At 32.5% G+C, this 19,900-nt stretch overlaps 1 protein-coding gene across 1 annotated transcript in view; it reads right to left on the reverse strand.

Annotated features, from left to right (window-relative positions):
- Positions 1–832: 832 nt before the first annotated feature.
- LOC118194736 (neprilysin-2-like) overlaps positions 833–19,900 on the reverse strand; it is a 66,069-nt gene continuing 47,001 nt past the window's right edge. Inside the window, exons 14-20 of the mRNA XM_035365968.2 lie at positions 16,568–16,619; positions 16,373–16,440; positions 12,670–12,797; positions 10,314–10,379; positions 6,896–6,991; positions 1,352–1,428; positions 833–1,109 (exon numbers count right to left, since the gene is read on the reverse strand). Coding sequence (XP_035221859.2) covers positions 1,010–1,109; positions 1,352–1,428; positions 6,896–6,991; positions 10,314–10,379; positions 12,670–12,797; positions 16,373–16,440; positions 16,568–16,619 — 587 coding nt within the window. The 3' untranslated portion in view covers positions 833–1,009. The remainder of the gene's footprint in view (positions 1,110–1,351; positions 1,429–6,895; positions 6,992–10,313; positions 10,380–12,669; positions 12,798–16,372; positions 16,441–16,567; positions 16,620–19,900) is intronic.

Raw genomic sequence — 19,900 nt, forward strand, 5'->3', positions numbered from 1 at the left:
CCTAGAACGACTGTTAATTTCAAAACGGCATTTTGTGTCAATTCACTTTTTTAACTTTTGTCACCAAATATTATCACCATGCATCATTATATTTAAAGAAACTAAATAATTAAAAATCTGCATGAATGCATAAATGTTTCTCGCATTGTGAAGAAACAACGGTACCTAGAACCATCAAATTTTGAATAACGTAGTCCTCCAACCGAAAATCTTGGACTTGGGTATGGCCACTTGGAAGCCCGGATTTTGAATTTCGAATTTGTTTTGTTATCTATTTTATAGTTTGTAAAATTTTAACGAATTTTGGGTAACAAACTCAACGATTTCAAAGCGAGCAATAGCAACACTGTACGAAAAAAAGAAAAAAAAAAACATTTTTATCTCCAGCGCGCGAGACAGTGAATTGGAAATTCTAAAGACGTGCTGTATCTAGTTTTTAAATATTTTGTGATATTGTTGTTGAATTGAGTTTTATGTGTTTTAAGTGAGAACATGATATTTAATAGTTAAAGGTAACACACAGAATTTAAATTAGAGTTAAAGGTAACACACATGATATTTAATAGTTAAAGGTAACACACGTTAAAAAACCCCCTTTTGGGAAAAATATAAAATGTGAAAGCTTCCAGATATGTTTTCTTTTGTAGATTAGGTATTTTTTGGAAGCAGAAGAGATGAAAAATTAGCAACGCCGGGAATCGAACCGCGGACCTCTGGAATACCGGTCCAGTGTTCAGACTATCACATCACGAAGGTACACCAAGAAGGTGGGAGAAATACCTTATATTTTTCAATGATTTAATTTATGTTAAAAATTTTTAAAAAAAGTAACTGAAATTTTTTAGCATTTTATTTGGAAGAAAGATTTATTTTTACAATTAAAAAGCAGTACAAAATTTTAAATGGAATATCTGCATCTGTGCAATGTTTTATCAATATTATTAGTAAAAAGAATTACAATATACTGTTAGAAATTCATCGACCTATTGAATTGATTGAGATGGGTTTCCTACCAGACTTGACACCTGTTTTGTCGAACCATTTTAGAATCTTCGGGACATTGGAAGGCATCCGAAAATGCTTGCAGATTAGACATGGAACCTATCACTCTGAAACAGAAGATCTATTTTAAATGCAAGCACACAATACACAATAGAGTTTCAAATTTTTAACGCGAAAGTTTCTGCAGATAATTCTAAAGTTTAAATGAAGGCTGCCATTTGAAAGATTTACATACTAAAATTACACTACTTTTCCCCCTAAATCTTTATAACATATGAAATATAGGTTGAGGAAAATATTTGAAAATAATTCTCTTTGTTCGTTAAACAAGCTCTCATAATTCACTTACCTAAGCATATCTGGGCTGTGGTATCCATACATAACGCTTGTCTTCAAATCTTCCGGTCTGTATTTACCGCACCATACCTGAAACAGTTACATTTGTTTAGTGGTTTTACTGTTATTAATGTCTTTCTGAATTCAGATGGCAAAATTATGAACAAATACAAGGTTAATTTATTTCGCCAAATGCTGGAAATTATGAAATTACTTGTGTCATGCATATGCAAAAGAAGATAACATTTCAAACAGTACATAAATTATTCATTAACTAGGGAAGCAAAAATGTTTTTTAGATGCATTATTTTTTCCAAGAAATCTTGAAGCTTCTGTGAAGGGGGCACTGCAATCTTAAGGTCTTATGATCTGATGACTGGGGGTACTATTTCTTGCACTTCAAAAATACATCTTTAAATCTTTGGAATTCCCTGCGGTGAAAATGTTTATTAAAAGCTATGTCTTGAAGTCGTACGGATCTCAATTACTCCATATGGAATTCTTGGATCTCTGAAGACAATCTGATTTATCATCTCATCTGAAATTCTAAAAGTCTTTCAAACTCAGAAATAAGTTTCAAATAAGCATTTTTACTAAGTCGTCAGCTTGACCGTTACACAACATGTTGTGTAATAATAGAAAACAATTACAGAAGCTTCAGTACAAAACAAGCAAAAGTAAAAGAAAATAAAAAGATATAAAATTAACATGGCAAGGCGCATCTACAAACTGTGATTTAGGCCCTAAATTCCGCAAGCAATTACGGCTAGCAACGCTAGAGCCGATTCAAGTAATACAGACGCCAGGTACTGTAAAAAATTAACAAAGAAAACTTAATAACATATATGGTGAATAAACACAAAACCCTATTATGTTATTTTTACATAATTAATTATTCTAAATTTTTCATTTATGTGGTCATTCGATCTGTTCGCTCCAGAACGAATTGAGCGCATTGACTGTTTAGACAGATAAATTCGTTCTGGAGCGAACAGATCGAATTGAGGGCATTCACTGTTTAAACAGATAAATTACTTTCATAATTTTTTTCATTCGCATTGCATTCGATGGATATATCCAACCACTACGTTCTCTGGCTTCTTTCTCCTGATGCTGAAGCTGACTCAAAAAATCTTTATTGTTCTTGTTTCCAATTTTCGGGAAAAAAAAAAAAAAAAAAAAAGACGCGAGATGTTTTTCCGCAATACTAGACTAGCATCGGAGAAAAAAATTTGGGATGAAAAATCAATGAAAAACGACTTTCCCGTTAAATTCCTCGTAATGTAATAGCATATACTTTGAGACTTTCTAATGAGTCAAATCGTTTCAGAACCTTAAAGGAATGGACGTTACATTGAAAAAAAATACCTCTTTGTCTGTGATTTTTTTATATCTGAAATAAATAGGAAAAGTGCATTTTAGAGGTAAGGTATAAACAGCAGATTTGAAAAATGCTTTCCTTTATACGTTTCGTACTATTTATTTTTAGAATTGCTTTTGCATTTCTAAATAATAATAAGCAAAGAGACGTTTTGTCTGTTTGCTTATTATTACGTCTAATATTTTTCTAATTATTACGTCTAATATTTTTCTAATTATTACGTCTAATATTTTTCTCATCTTTTCGAGATCTAATATTTTCCAAAAATTATCCTGTCTCTTGCCGCCTATTGGGCAGTGAAATGAAATCTTGGTTGAGTAATTTTTTTCCGTAGTTCTAATTGGCCATCAAGAAAGTGGTGTGACATGCATCTCAACCAATACAAGATGACGTGAGGACTGTTCCGTGAAGAGTCAGTCTTGACAGTAATGTTTTGTTTATTTTGGAAATGCATAACTGTGTTCAAGTTCAAATGGACCCAGAATATCTAATTTCAGCAACTAACAATACTTTCATTTTTTATTTTTAAACTCAATTACTGTAACAGTGTAAAAATAACAGAAACTAAAATTTTTCACACAAAAGTAATCTAAGGTAAAATTATGTATGATAAAGACTTCGTTACATTTGAAGTTATCTTCAGGATTTAAAAGTAAAATTATTTTCGTTTACTTGTTATGTAAACATACGAAAGTTACTTGCTTTATGACCGTATTTCCGATATAGTAAAATGTTAATCATGAAGCAACTCTAGCAGCGCATTTTGCACATTGTTATTTCGACTAATCTCGCTTGTCTTGCATCAGAACAAGCCTACGAAATTCATCGCAGCAAGGCGTGGCACATTACACCTGTCATTGGCACACCTTGAGCACCTTGGGGCCTTGACGACTTGAGCACTATATAGGTGACAGTACGATTTTGCTCAGAACCCCAATTTTAAGAGAGAGCACCCGGGGTATGGTTCGAGAATCTCCCATGCCTCTTTCCCTACTTTCAGTCCACACGAGAGGATTTTCGGCTTGCCATGAATCTTTAGAATGCAACCATGCCGCAAAGACACGATACATTTACAACTACAATGCCTTCTCTGGGATTCAAGCGCGGGCCTTTCGGTACGGTAGTCAGTGTCACTAACCACTATCCCGTTTGGCCGGCTTTTTGTACATACTTAATTCAAGTGCGACATACGTATATATTTACCATAGTTCAAGGATGCTGTTGGAAATCTATTTTATTTACAAAGATAACAGCTAGCTCAATTTTTATTTCACCGAACCCCATGTTTCGGGAGTAGAACTGCCATTTTCTTTCGCTTGCCTTTGCGTAATTTTCACTATTTCAGCTGCAGTTTCTTCCCGTGGGAGCACGTCACTTATACAAATATAGTCTTGTATATATTAAAAATTAATAAGAAAAGAGCTCGGTTGATTGATTAAGGTCTGTAATCCGGGATCAAAATAACTTATAGTGATTTCTGCCTAAGGCTACAAATTTTATCAGAATCGAAATATCATTATGTGCTAAGGCGTCACAGAAAATTGAGAAATTTACACGTTGAAACAATCAGCGACACAGCCTCCAGGCTATCAGGCTATAACCGTGGAGACAGCTTCACCAGAGTACAGATCCCGACTCTTCTGGGTCGATCTCGGAACTCTACGTACTCCCGAGACTCTCCATGCTATAACTCGCGATGCACTCGACGATACACTAGAGTACAGCTCCAGACTCAGAGCGATTGTTCTCGGAGCTCAACACACTCTAAGATGAAACACGGCGATGCACTAACTCGCGATATACTAAGAGACTCTCTCGATGCACTCGACGACCAACTAGGCACTACTAGACTACGAGACACTTGCTCACCGACTCTCAACTGGGCACTCACTGACTAACTATACACTCGCTAGACGAGACACTGACTAACTCTCTCCGCCTACCAGCAGGGTTTATATTGCTTTTGGATTGTGTCAGAGAACATTCTGGGGTAAACCAGTAAGAATTCGTTTCAGAAGGTTCTCCATCCGTCTATGAGATACCGCCAAATTTTGCCTCCAAATGTCGCCAAACAGGCGATTTATCACCAAATATGGCAGCCCTGCCTTACGTTGGCATTTTCTGGCAACCCTAAACTTACTTTGCGGGGAAGCTATCTTACCGCGCCTGGACATTTCGTAACAATATGTACTTTTGTTTATGTTCCAAAGAAAAATTTAATAAATAAGAGAAAAAGACTATAAACGATCGTTATTTGTTCTAAAATCCTACTTAGAAAATCTCTGAAAAATTTCAAAAGTTTTCATAATTTGTTTATTTTTAATTTAAATGAAAGTAAGTTATTTACTGCTATATTAAATATGTTAGAATTATGTGGAAGAAATATCAGTATGAAAAATTAATATTTAGCTGTGAGTACGTTTGAACTTTAAAGTGTAAGTAACAAAAATGTTTTGCAGGTACCAAACTTGCATTATAAAGTTTGACTTGTTTTGGCAACATAAACTAGCTTAAACTTTTAATAGAAGCTAATGAAATTATCATTTTCTCATAAAGAAATTCAGAGGCTTTGAAAGGTTTTAAATGAACCTTTTAACTAAACCAGAGTTTGAATATAAATTACATGTCTCTTGCTTACAAATACACCACCACTTCTGAAGATGTAACTTAAAGTAACGCTCAAATTCAAATTGAAACTTAGTCTAGTATTCCAGGAGTACCCAACTGATATAACGCGAAGTTGGCTCAAACTTCTCACCGGCGTACCAGTTTAGAAGTCAGCAGCAATAACACAAGCCGGAGAATGAAAATCTGAGCTAGCAAAACCTAAAAAAATGGCCTGAAGAGGCAGAAATATACCTTGTCTTGCAATTCAAAAACCTAAGCTTGAAAACTCTCAAACTAATTCGGATTCTTGTAGGGAAGCGGAAAAAAGAAGTGACAGTAAACGCTGAAATTATAAACAGCTGGTTATGCAAAATAATAATAATTTTATAATATACATAACTGATGATTACTTTATGACTTACCCAACAGATAACCTTTCCGGAAACTTGTACCTTTTTGCAATTAATAAAATGCTTCTAACCATGCCCGTTACGAACCTCAGAACATAATAAGTATACAGTTTTGGAATCTAATTTTGTTATTTAATTTACTCAAAGGTATTACCAACAGATGAAACGCTAAGGTATAAAATTTATTCACTTTAACATTTCACGCTTTTCTTTTCCATGTAATTGAGAAAATTGTCATCTGTAACAGAATTTTTTATCGAAAACTTTTAGATATTTAACTAAAAATATGTGGCCTACTATATATAACGAACCATTTTCTGTTCTCAGTAAAACATGCAGCACAAAATATTGAAATATGATAACGTGTATTATTCAAAAAATGAGACATACAAACATTGCTTTCCAGTTTTTAATTATCTCTCGTTAAATGATTTGAAATATTTCAAGACCATAAAATGTAGAGGCGTATTTTGCAATACCTTATCTTGACTGATCTTATGACATTTCTTTTAGAGTTACCGATGGAGTTAAAACCCTTATAATTCTGTAACGGCACCTCTGTGTTTATGAACGAAACAAAGTACGAGCAGGCTAATCAGTTGTATTGACAAACTATTGATAAAAGAACTAGTTATTGAACTGAAATCCTGAGTGTGGTAACGATCAGGCAAATTCTAAACAAAACTATCTCAGTCTAGTTTGACGTTGATCAGAAGACAATATTTTTTTGGAAGCATAAACCATTTAAGAGAAGGAATCACGCAGATACAACACAAAAGTTTCTAAATAAGGTAAGATGTTTTGAACTAACAATTTTTTGGGAAAAAAAAAGAGCAGGAGTAAAATCAGTCTTTAAAATATTCTGCTACATTTCAAACTAACTCACATTAAACTTTAAAAATTTGTTTACTTATATTTTCTTCGAGTTATATCTTTGTTACAGATTATACTTTTATGTTATGTCTCCTAAACAAAATGGAGTTACTGAATTAGGTTTAGTTCAGGATTCAAGTTGCGCTATGTTTCACTCAAAAATAGTACATTTATTAGTATTATTTTTATAGTAGGTTGTTATATAATAATTGCATTAAACTATTTTGTTGCTATTTTTGCAGTAGATACTTATGTCAAATACTGACATAAATTCCCATATACTTACATTTGCTGCACTTATAAAAAACAGCTGATTCTGTGTATAATTCAATCCTGGCAATGCTGGTTCTATTCCATTATCTTTAGTCCATGTTTGATAGGCCTATAAAAACAAAAACAAAGAACATACGAAAGCATTCTTCAAATAAAAACTGATTCAATACTTGGTCACGTAATGGTAGAATTTAACAAATTGTTAAAATTTTAGCTGATTTATTTGTTCGTTAACCAAACCAATTGTTTGCCATCTCATGTTTGATTGTAAAATTGTAATTATTTGAAGTAGGTAAAATTAACAATTAAACAAAAAGTGTTCTACAGTAGTAAGCTCGTATGATATGCGTAAGAAAAAGCTAATTTAAAATTATGCCAAATTCATTCTTAGTGCCACGTTGATTTACAGAATTTTCTATGTGTTTCGAAAGCAAGGCTGTAACTCTCATTTTTCCTTCTTCATCAATAATTTTAAGTTATGTAGAAAAATATATGTTCCTTTTTAAGCTCTCTTTTTTAATTTCGTAATTCGTATTTTATTCTTGGAACAATGTAAGTTGGGAAAATAAATCCATAAAAATAATTTTAAATATAATCCATAAAAGAGAACGTCAGCTGTATTTGCGTGTCTACCTCGATATCTATTCACAAACTGAGATTACCTAATTAATATTTCTGTAAAAATAAATGTGATTTGAGCATCTGAAGTAAATGGCAGTTCAGATATGCAGGATCCTTCAGAAAAACATAAACACTCTTTAACGAAATAAAACTCTTTATGGTACGTTAGCACTAAACTTAGTTACAGGTTAATGTATTCATATATACCATAGTTTATATTTACCATAGTTTTTACTGCATAGTTTAGGATAGGTTTAATGCAATCAAGAACCATAAAAAATTGAACATCTTTATGCCCTCTTACTGTGAGATAAAATTTAAATTTGTAACCATGAAGCAAGGCAATACTTATTATAATTAATTTTTTCTAATCCTTTTATTTGTGAAAAATGTTAAACATAATTACAAGTAAAACAATACTAAGTAAATTAACTCTGAAGCAGACGCATTAGAGTTTCCACATATGGCAGCAAGGGTGTTAGGAATCATTCCACTGAATATTTTTTCACATGCTTAGAACCCGGAAATGCAGTTCCGATGAAGTCTTCGTAAATTTTAAGAGAGGATCCTTTTCTTTTATGGTGGTTGATGTGTGTTTTACAGATCTTCACGAAGGATCGTGTCCTCCTCTAAGGACTGTCACCCTTATGCAATTGGGCAGTGTTCATCAACTAAGAAATTTCCAAAAGGGTGACCCCCGTCATAAAGGTGCCAGTACCTCAATTAAAACCAGTATTTAATTTGGAAAAAAAGATATATAGAGAAAGAAGGAAACAGGCGCTTTTATGGCAAAGGGCCGTTGCGAAGATTTCTTGTCTTGGTGAATACTGGCCTGAATAAAGGTGCCCGTACTCTTTGCACAGCTTCATTACTGGTTCCGAACTAAGCAATATTTTGCAATTAAAATTTTAAGATGAAAATTTAAATGCAGAAATGACGAAATTTAAATATAACTTCCTGAAGACATCTAGTTGCATTAACTACCTGACCATAACTGACCGCTAACGGTATAAACTGCGCTCTAAAAATTAAAATTATGTTTTAAGAAACATCAATTTATTTTGTAAGCATTAAGTCTCAGTGCTCGAAGTCTCATCTCAAAGCGGTCGCTATTAACAGTCAGCAACTGTGCCGCAACACACAAATGGGCCGGTTGCTTCAAGAAGTTTGTTAATGCGTTCGCGGGGATTACTGCAAATGCCACCATAAATTCTGGAGTGAGGATCTCCAGTATAATCGATTTCCTGCAATGCTTGACGTTCTTCGTACTCCCAAAAGGACATTTTGATTCACTATCATACATAATATGTCGTGTCATGAAAGTAGAGATATGTTTTCAGCTATTATCGTGCTACGTGCTACGTATATATAGTAAAGATAATAAGATTCAACTTCAAAACCAATAAGCATATATCAACTTTTGAAATATCTGTGCACTTTTCTGACGAACCCTGTATAAAATGAATTATAAATAGTGAAGATATTTTCAGGAGCTTCTTACTTGATTAAAATACAAAACATACTATTTTGCAAAAAGCTGTTAATCTTTCGTTATGCAACATTTCCTAAACTTTAGTATATAATGGTATTCTTAATGCAAAAATTCAGTGATTATATTCAGCGATCTAACCTGAATAGATTAAAACTTTCCGAAATTTAAACTACTTTAAATTAATTTTAGGAAATTTCTCAAAAAACAAGCAATGTAACTATTGCTTATAAGTTGTATCAGCAACAAATGACCCTCCCTTTTCCTGTTACAGTAGTACAACAAATGAAAATGATTGTAGAACTAAATTACATGTTACTATCAAGAAACTACAGAATATATGGGGCGTAAAAATATACTCAAAGACTTGAAAAGCATCATGATATTGATGGGATGCTACAAATGCTGCTGTGGACATTTTCACTATTAAGACGCAATTATTATAGTAATTTAAATACTATGTACGATTTTAGATAATAATTGACATCTAAAATTTTGCAATACTTTAAATAACTTTTGAAATTTCTAGGTGAGCACCAACGCCATAAAAATGAAGTATAATCAAGTTCTGGACATTTTTCTTTCGGGAAAGCACAAGCCTTCCTGAGCGCCAAAAAATGTAGAAAAGGTTCCTGTAAACACTGTAATTTTTACAAGTTATGTGCTCCTTGCCATAAAAACCTTTAGTCTTTCACTTATAATATTAATGTCAAGAAATTAGTCTACTTTTGGGTTTTCAAACAAAGGATTGCATTTTTTAAACAGATTGCATTTTTTTAAACAGGTATGTTATAATATGAAGAGCATGTACAAGTAAGTACTTAGAAAGTAACGTAACACGATTTCTTAATATTAAAATTTGTTATTGGTATTTTAAAATTTTGTGTAGTTTATGCTTATGACTAATATATATTTTATTTGCAGTCAGTTATTTTAAATGTGATATAGATATCGTATCTAGTTGCTCTAAAGTTTTCTAAAACGTTATTTTGACAGCCATTAATCGGGGGGATGCTATAAATTTTACTTATCACCAGTAAGATTATTGATTATTATGCAATAAGCAGCAGAAATCATAATCAAACATCCTACTTCCGATTCCGTATTCATTAGATTTCTTTATGTCCTAATGTACTTATCTCTTCTTGAAATAACGTTTAGTTACAGCAGTCTTCAGCTGCTTCGGGTAGAAGAATATTTTGAGTTAAAACTTTCTTTTGTAGAACATAATATATGAAGGCTTTTATAATGCAATTGCTTTTAGATATTTGAACTGTAAATCAAAATTAACGATTAGTGAGAATTCAAATGCTTTTCTTACCAAGTAAGCTGCTTTTATACCTCCAAGATCTGCTATATTTTCTCCTTGAGTGTTGATCCCGTTTACCTGCAATAGACATGATTATTTCAATATACATTCGGAAATTTTCCTTTTAATTGCAAATTTGGGTATAAATGCTAGGAGCATTTTTCAATCTAATGTGGGCACTTGCATTTTCGACAGAATAGTATACTTATACAAACGCAAATAAATCAATATATCGGATAGTCTGGCTTCATTCAGCCTAGACTGGCTAGTGTTCCAAATTGAAAATTTCAATACAAACCAAACACAATGTCAGCAAAATAATAATGAATTCGAAATTATTATTCCACAAAATTATTTTTAATACGTTCATAACGGTTTTTCTTTCCGTTATCCAACCGAGTTGCTTTTCCGTAGGTTATTTATATTATGTAGTCTTAAAGTTATGCGATAATTATGCATTCAAATTTTTTGTGGGGTTCTCTATTATGGCACTTATATCCAGACCTCTCTTTCTTGATGTTGGTTTTATTTAATTACGGCAAAGCACTCGAGTGCTAGCTGCCTAAGTGGAGGAATGCTTTTATGGAGGGCTTCCTAGGGGAAACATGTTCGTTTACAAGTTTACACATAGAAGAAACCACTAAAAGGCCTATATAGTAGGCAGGTTTGCCGGGATTCGAATCTCGACCGAACTACCAATGTTCAGCAACTTTACCGCTCAGCACTTGGAGGCCCCTGCTCATTTTTGAATTCTGCCAACTATCAGTGGAGGAAGTAAAGGAAGAGATAAAGAAGCATGTCCCGCGTTGACTTTTATCTTGTTTTGGCAACAAGATAAAAGTCAACGCGGCAGTACTATAAAAGTCAATCCATGCAACTGCAAAGTACCCGTGTAAAGTACACCTTATGCCAGTATTGTTTAGAATGCAAATTATGCATCATTAATATGTAACTATTATGAATGCTGCAATGTAAACAAATGCCCGAGCATGGAGTTAGCTTGCCTTCTGAGTGTGCACTTCCATAGATGGTTAGTGCAGTTGAGCGATATTACTTTTGCCCATGGCGAAGCTTTGGTGCCCCCTGAACTTGTTTCTGCCTGTCTGGCTGTTTGGCAACAGCGGCTGAAAACCTCACAGATTGAAGGTTTTAAGACAGAAGCATGTAAAAAGACGTAGTCTAATTTCAGTCCATTAAATGATGTCCTAAATGTGTAGTCTACATAGCACGAGTAAGCAATGGGTATTTAAAAATTAACTGTTGGGCTAATTAATGTCTATCAGGTTTCCACATGCTGTTCTGCACCAATGTTTATTTGTGATAAGTAAATTTTAAGGGGCTTTGGTACAAGTGTTTAAAATAGTGATGATAATAATGAGTGCATAAAGAAAATATGAAAGTGATACTGTCATAAATACTGTAATGGTTAATTTTAAAACAAAAATATTTAGCTATTAAGCTTGTCATAAGCTTATTTTGAAGCAGGAGACATGAAAAATGAGCAATGCCGTCGCCGGACCTCGAACCATTGAATACGCATCGAGCGTTCTGACCACTACACCACGAAGGCATGCTAAGAAAGCAGGGAGAAGCCTAATAAGCGTCATAAAAATGCAGAAATATGCTAAAAAATGCCATGAAAATGCAATAGATATATCGACAGTTCCAAAACTTACCAAAGCGGAAAAACAGCAAAAATCGTAAGGCATAGTGCCAGCTTCTTATTTATCAAAAGCGTTGAATAAAACCAGAACCACTCAAACGGTGAAACAGGAGCAAATATATGGATCAAAAATTTAAATTAAAAATAAAAATTTTGATGTGGGTACCACTGGACTTGCTGGTAAGGCTTATTAAATTATATACATTTTTCTGGCAGCATTTCATTATTTATTTCCTCAAGTTATTCTAACTTTATTAACTGATTCTCAAGGCAAGTTGAAAGCAACACCCAAAATTACAGATTTTGAAATTAAATATCCAGGTAAATTTTTCTCGTCGGGAGTCAAATTTTTTATATTTTTATTTTTTCTTAATGAGCATTAAAACTTTTTAAAATTTAAGTATAGGAGCCGGGATGCTCCAAGAAAGGTTAGATTTAGTATTTTGTCCAAAAAGAAGTTTTTTTAAAAAAATTTGATATTGTCAAAACATGAATGCCATTTCAGAAAATATTCAATATCTGTATCAAAATACATAATTAAAAAATTCTGTATATAAATATAAACATATATTTTAAGTATTGTTTCGAAAACATGAAAAATTTAATTTAAAATTTGTCAATCGGCTAACTAGAACGACACATACAGAACTACCGCATTTTGTAACTCACTATACACACAAAGAAACAATCTTAAATACATCTTACTGGAATTCCATCTGCAACAGTGTAGTTACCATATTGTTCTATAATACACTGAGCTTTCTCTTTGAAACGTCTGTCTGTTTCATCGTCCCACCAGTTGACATTGTTACCATCTTTATCAAACTGCCGACCTGCAATGTTATCATTAGCATAAAAAATGTGGGAAAGAACAAAAGCACGTTTCAGGTATTGTTTAATAAATGCTTCTTAAAGCTAATTTTTGCCGTGAATCATATTTATAACAGCGTAATATATGTAACTGATGTTATCATATTATTATTATTATTGAACAGCATTTCCCAAATAACTTATACCTGAAATCAAATTAAGTTTGACTATGTTTATATAATGAATATTGCTTTTGTGTTAATTAGATGACTACAGCCAAATGGTAGTTTTCAATGAAATGTTTTGATAACATTTTGCTATAATCTACACACTTTATTTGAGAAATCTGCACATACCTGTATTCACAAAATAAATAAGAAATAAAAACTGGAAAATATCCCATGTAATATACATAATATCCATACATTTCTAAATTTTACTCTTCAACAAAATTTTTTCATTTATGTCAAATAAAACTTCACATATTGTCGAAGCTCATGCGAAGAATTTCGAAATTGATTAGTATAGTTCTTTAAATAACCGCATAAATGTTCGGAACAACTAGCACATGGATTGAAAATACTTTTATTTTCAAAATACTGGTGATATGTTATCCAATTATTTCGAATACTGTTTTCCGTTAAATAAAGTCCCTCGAAACTATTAATACGAAACTATATATACTATTTTTACTGCTGCCGTTCTGGAATTGGAGTATTTGATGATAACACTTGATGAAGAATCAAAGCACAATTTATTTGCCAGTATTACACCAGATAGTTCCAAAGACACGTTTACAGTCGTAGAAAAACTACGATAAACACGCTAAAACAATTAGCAACACAGCCTTCAGGCTGTAACCATGGACCTTATAAGAGACAGACTAACCCAGTGGGCGGGGCGCGTCACCGACATGTCGGCAAGAAAGAGTAGGGACGATCTGGTTTACTTTAACACTGAAACCTATGACGTTTGTATCACATGTTGTTTATTTGATTATATGATCATTAAATTATTAACATTAAAGTGGATTAGTTATTTTAATAATTCATAAAATTCTGACCATAAAATTTTCTCAGCGTAATGAAGGGAAAAAAAAGATAAAATAAAATCTAGAAGCACTCAGATTTTATATTACGCCCAAAAGGAACCTTTTTTTAAAGTTTTATTTGTTATCTATATTTATTGAATATCATGTTCTTCTCCCGTAAACCACATACATTTGAAAACAGCATATCTTTAGAATTTCCGCACTGGAGATAAAACTGTTATTTTCCGTAAAAAGCTCGCTCTGAACTCGTTGAGTTTGTTAATCAAAAATTCGTTAAAGGTTTACAAAATATGAAATAGATTAAAAAAAATTCGAAATTCGGCCGTCCAGATGCCCATGTTCGGGTTGCCACTTCGAAATTAACAGCCTTTCTAGGCTACCGCCCCTTTAGGCTAATAAATTCAATTAACAGTAAATAAAAAAAATGTTATGCAGAACTAAAAATAAATTAAAAAAAATAATCACTATAAAATACAAGCAAAATTAATTATTACAGTTAAATACAATTTTAATATTAGAATTAAATGTATAAAAATTTTTAAGGAGTCAAAAGCGTTTATCACTGTGATGTATTATGAAATATAATTGAAATAAAATTCCTTTATAGAAATTAGGCTATAATACTTATCTATAATTTTAAAAAAGCAGCACAATTTAGAATTTTAAACAAAACTTTCAAAAATTCGCTTTTAAATATTTAAGTATTTTTTCTTATTTATACCAATAAAAAGCATAAAAATTGCAAGAGAAAATTGCTTGTTTGAAATTTTCTATTAGTTCAGAAAAATATTAAATATTTAAAATATTATTTTCTAAAAGAAATAGTTACAAATTTCCTTACAGCATTGGAAAAGCTAAAAAAATATCCAGTCCTGAAAGCATGCAATAGCTTTATAATTATTTGGAACGTTAATTATGCTTGATAAATATGTTAAATTTTTAAAAATCAATCTCAATTTCAAAAATAAAAATATGTAGAAATTCTAATTTGTGAAATGAGGCGCTACAACCAGCTTTTTCTTGACAATTATACACGCTGCAATAGGCAATCACTGTTAAATTTCTGCAAGTCGTCCCTACTCCTCCGGATGGGATCAAGGTGACAGCCGACAGCGCCTCACACGAGGGAGAAAACCCATTAGGTTTAGTGTATTTCTTATAAGGTCCAGGGCTGTAACGGTGAAGGCAACTTCACGACAAAGCACTAAAGTACAGCTTTCAATTCGGTCGATCGCTCTCAAGCTAATCTCTGAGTACAATATTACAGTACTCAAGATATTACGTTCTCTAAGAACAGGCAGGGTATATATATATATATCTTTAGCTTACCTTCAAGAATATTCCAGAGGAAACTGCTAAGAATACGTTTTAGAATGTCCTGGCTCCATCTATGGCATGTCGCCAATTTTCTTACTAAGTGTTGCGAAATGAGCGATTTCACCCCATATCTGGCAATCATGTCTTTCCCAGCCACTTTCTAGGAACCCTATCCCCGCTTTGCTGGGAAGCTATCTCATTGCAGCTGGGTATTTCGCATTACGACTAACAAATACACAAAACTTTGCTCCTAAAAGTGAATTCGCTAGACTCCTTTTTTATGGAAACGCGGGCGATTATTTCTTGGTTGACTTTCTTATAGTGTAGATTATGAGACGGGAATTACTCTTAATGAAATATTGATTTCATGTTTAAATACAGCATTTTTGCTAATCAAATGCTTCTAGAGGAAAAAAAAGCAATTATCTGCTTCTTCGTCTCATATGAAATACAGATTTCCAAGAGAATTCAGTACTGATTATTTATTTTTGATTTCAGCGTTTATGTGGATGTTTTGCTGCTTATGCCTGCTATCGATAAGCGTTTATAAAGAATTTTGAAATTTCTGTTATTGTCGAAACTAGAAAGAAAAAAGATGAACAGTTTTAAGATAATCAAAATTCCCAAAGCTTCTTTTTCTAATCTGCTTCCTTATTTTATTTTATCCAAACATTACTGAAAACATGTGATAATTAGAATATTTTAAAATATTTTATACAGTATGTAAATTTCATCTTGTTTGTAACATTGATGAAGCAATACATGTGATATGGTTTGTTTTTAAAAATCTTTAATATTTTATGGCAAAATGGTCTATGTCACTTCTCTTAATCTTAGGCTATTAAGGTACACTAGGATATTATCTTTAATATTCTCCTGTTTGGGTTATTGCGGTCACAACGCAAGTACTCTTATCTCTATTCTTTCATTTAGATTATTACGGCTATTGAAATTATTTTAACACTAGGTTAATCGGGACTTTAATCTGTTTTAAATCTGAAAATACTTGTTTAAATCTTAAATGTAACATTATGTGATCTAAGAGTATCAAAACTCAAGGCAGAACACATTTCTCTTCGTAGCATTAAATACCAGTTTCAACAGCATTCAAAATTACAGGTCGGTTTCATGCAGTATTCCTTAAAGTGAACCTTGTCAGATGTTTTTCAAAAAATTAGTTTTATCGACATTTTTTGTAATATTTTTAATTCAAATTTAAATACCACTTACCTTGGTCGTCAAATCCATGTGTAATTTCATGACCAATCACCAGGCCTATTGCAGCAAAGTTCAAATACCTGAAATAAATATACGAAGTATTATCAAACGTTTTTAAACTTTGTACATGTAGTGATAATAAAATAATTAAGTACGTTTAGTCTCAATTTATATACGAAAAGGTATGGCTGACACATTAAAACTTACTGTGGTTGATCACTGTTGAATAAAGGATGCTGCAAAATCCCAGCAGGAAAATCTGCAAAAATAATGTTGCACATGATAAAAATTCTAACGTAATAAAAATAAAATTTGCTATAAGTTAAGAATCTTGAAATACTAATTTATAACTTAACATAAATTTTCATAAATATCCTCAAGCATTCTTCTCCAGATTATGTTTTTCTACAAAACTCCCTATTTCCAAGTTTACAGATAAAGCATTTTATAGCGAAAGAAAAGTAAGTCTATTCGTACTTTTTGCACAGAAATATCCAAGGAGTTATCTTTGTTTCATCTCCAGATTACTTTATATCCTCTTATACTTATAGTTCAGATACTGACGCTCATTCACGTTTCACTGCTCCATTAAATCTTGTGTTAAACAAAAATGTTTTCAAAAATGGCTGAGCGGTGAAATATGAAATTTACTTTTCAAAGCTCTTAACAAAATTTAAAACCTCAGACATAAAATTATTTATGTATTCATATATAGACATAAAATTATTCATATATTCAAGACATAAAATTATGCAGTTCATCATAAAGAAATGTTTGTGTTATCTGTGTCTTGCCCATGAAAAAATGCTTATGTGAAGCTTTTCTAACGGGTAAGACACAGTTAATTATTTTTGTAATGCCTCGGCAGTACAAAAATATAACTCATAAGATTTTATAATTTTATATTTTTTACTTTCCTTTTGAAATACTTATATTGTATTAGAAGTGAAAGTTTTTCTTGGGGGGGGGGGGGGAGATTTTAATATAGATGCGCAAATAAAATTAACAAAACGGGATAAACCGAACTGAAATGGTTTTTTTACTTATAAATTAGGTTACATTTCCTGATTTTAAAATTTTAGAAGCTCAAAACAGCTTTAGAAAATATGCTATTTCAGAAATTATACGGAAATCTACGAATGAAGGATGAAGGTGTTTATATAAAATATTGAAAGAACAACTACTGTTTTTCAACTGTAAATGGAGGCAAAAGCTGCCCAGGTCCAGATGTTATAATGATTAGGGGAGCCTACTGCGATATGGTTTTGAATCCCGAAGAAGGTATGGATGTTTGTAAATGTATAGTGCCTGTGAGGCATGGATGCACTCTAAATATTCGGCGATCTGAAAAACTTTTTGAGAGGTTGATGGTAGGGAAGAGGGGGGAGACCCTCTCACCCGTTCCCCTGGAGTGCTCTCTTTCAAAATTGGAGGTGGAAATGACCGAAGTCGTACTGTCACCTGTATGATGCTCAAGGCTTTGCCAACGACAGGCGAAATCTTGCTCTTCTTGCCACGATGAATTTCGTGGGCTTGACATTAGAAGAAGCCCACGAGATTCATCGTGGGCACAACAACAACATAACACGAAATCAGAAAGCTAAAAATTTTTCTTACTTCAAAGATAATTTCAAAATTTAAATCTTTTCTCTAAAAGTGGACTCACTTATTGAATAGCTTGGACCTTACTCAACCGGAAAATCAACCTTTTGAAATACCGGTTTCAATCATGATTAAAATAATAAAGAACATTTAAATTTAATCAAACGTAAAATACCAAGACATGTAGCAACGCATTAGAGCTTTTAGAAAAACCATTTCTTACTTGAAACACGGAAAGTTACTTGAATTACTGGATAGCTTACACGACTTTTGGATGACTCTAAGAACAAATTTTTAATTTAATATCTTAAAAGGAAAGAGAAAGATTTAAAACTTTGTTTTAAGAGTGAAGAATATTACGTTAAGAGTTTGTCAAAAAATATAAGAAATAAATCCTCTATGTGCTATTAAAACAATATTTTTGCTCCCTTATTCAAATAAATAAATATATAAACAGGTAATAAATAAATAAATAAATAAAAATTAAGAATTTAAAAAAAGATCCCTTTTTTATAATGTTATATATACTATATGTTGAATTTCACCAAGATAAAGCCACAAATCACACATGAACGTTTAGGAATAAATTTATGGTGAATAAAATGAGAAAAAGAGATCGGTTTATAATTTATGCATTTTTTAATATAATCTTGCAGTTTTATGACAGATCAGTTGGAGCACAGTGCTCTTCGACTATTAAGAGTGCATTTTTTACACACCGCCCAAAGATGATTGAACTACCGAATGCAGAAGAATAGTACGAAAACCTTTGTGATACTTAAGACATGCCGTTTTATAATAGAATTTAAAGTAGAAATTCGTAAATAACAGAAATAGTTCATAAACTTAGCACTTTAAAAATAACATTTGTATGATAGTCGATCGTTCTGCACAGTAGAAATTAAAAACGTCAATAACACTAATATTCAATGGGGTTTCTAATTTCTTGGGGTTCACAGTTATGACGATGGCGTATCAAAGAAATTCAGTCTCAAAATGTCAGTTAAAAAAAATTCAGAATCAAAGAATATTACAATTGTAGCACACTTAAATGACTAATAAAACGCAACGGATTCAGAAATGAGTCATACTGCTATGTGATTTGTAACAAAATAAATCGTTTAGAACAGAAATTTGTATGGCATTATTCACAGTATAGCAGAAACATCCATGTACCTAGAAAAGAATTAGATCATGATAAAACTGGACAAGGTCAAACAAAATGAAAAGAATATAACGACAATCGTGAAGTCAGTAAAATTATTTACTGCAATAAGAATAGTCCAAAACTGTTAGACACTAATTCTAGGGCCGTCTCTGTCGTCAACGCATGCAAATATGCGACCTGGAAAGGAAACGCACAAAGATTTAATTTTGTCCTGAGATTTGCCTCATTAAATTTGCTCTAATTTCTCAGTATGGTTGCAAGTGTTTTGTGATAACTTTAAAGGGCTGCCCATCTTGTGCAATTATTATGAGATAGAGCCCGGACGATGAGTCAATCACAGAAGGTCTTGTAGCAGAGAAAGCCCACAGGGGCACTCGCTGCATGCGAACATTATTATCATGTTGAAGAATAACCTCTGGCAGGCCCATCAGCCTATGTTTCACAAACAGGCCGCAATTCGACGAAACATTGCTTGGTCAGGATGGTTCAAAGGATGAATTAAGTTAATCTGATATCATACATGTAAGAGTTATTCGGGTCAGGCAAGAACCTGAATTCCTCTCTGAAATGATGCAACTGTAATCTGCTATCTTCCAGCCGGCACGAGTATCAGACCACAGCAAAAGTTGCTGATGAGGCAGCATCAATTGTAGATGTCATATGAAGCACCAACCTACATTTCATTTGCCTCCTATCTTCAATAAATGGTTCACACTACATTCAAATATAGTGAAGGCTCCTCTGTATGGTGGAAAGTATGGCCATCAGCT

This window comes from Stegodyphus dumicola, chromosome 5, assembly GCF_044657685.1.
Source record: "Stegodyphus dumicola isolate Sdum_Otavi_A_Nest chromosome 5, ASM4465768v1".
Lineage (NCBI taxonomy): Eukaryota > Metazoa > Arthropoda > Arachnida > Araneae > Eresidae > Stegodyphus > Stegodyphus dumicola.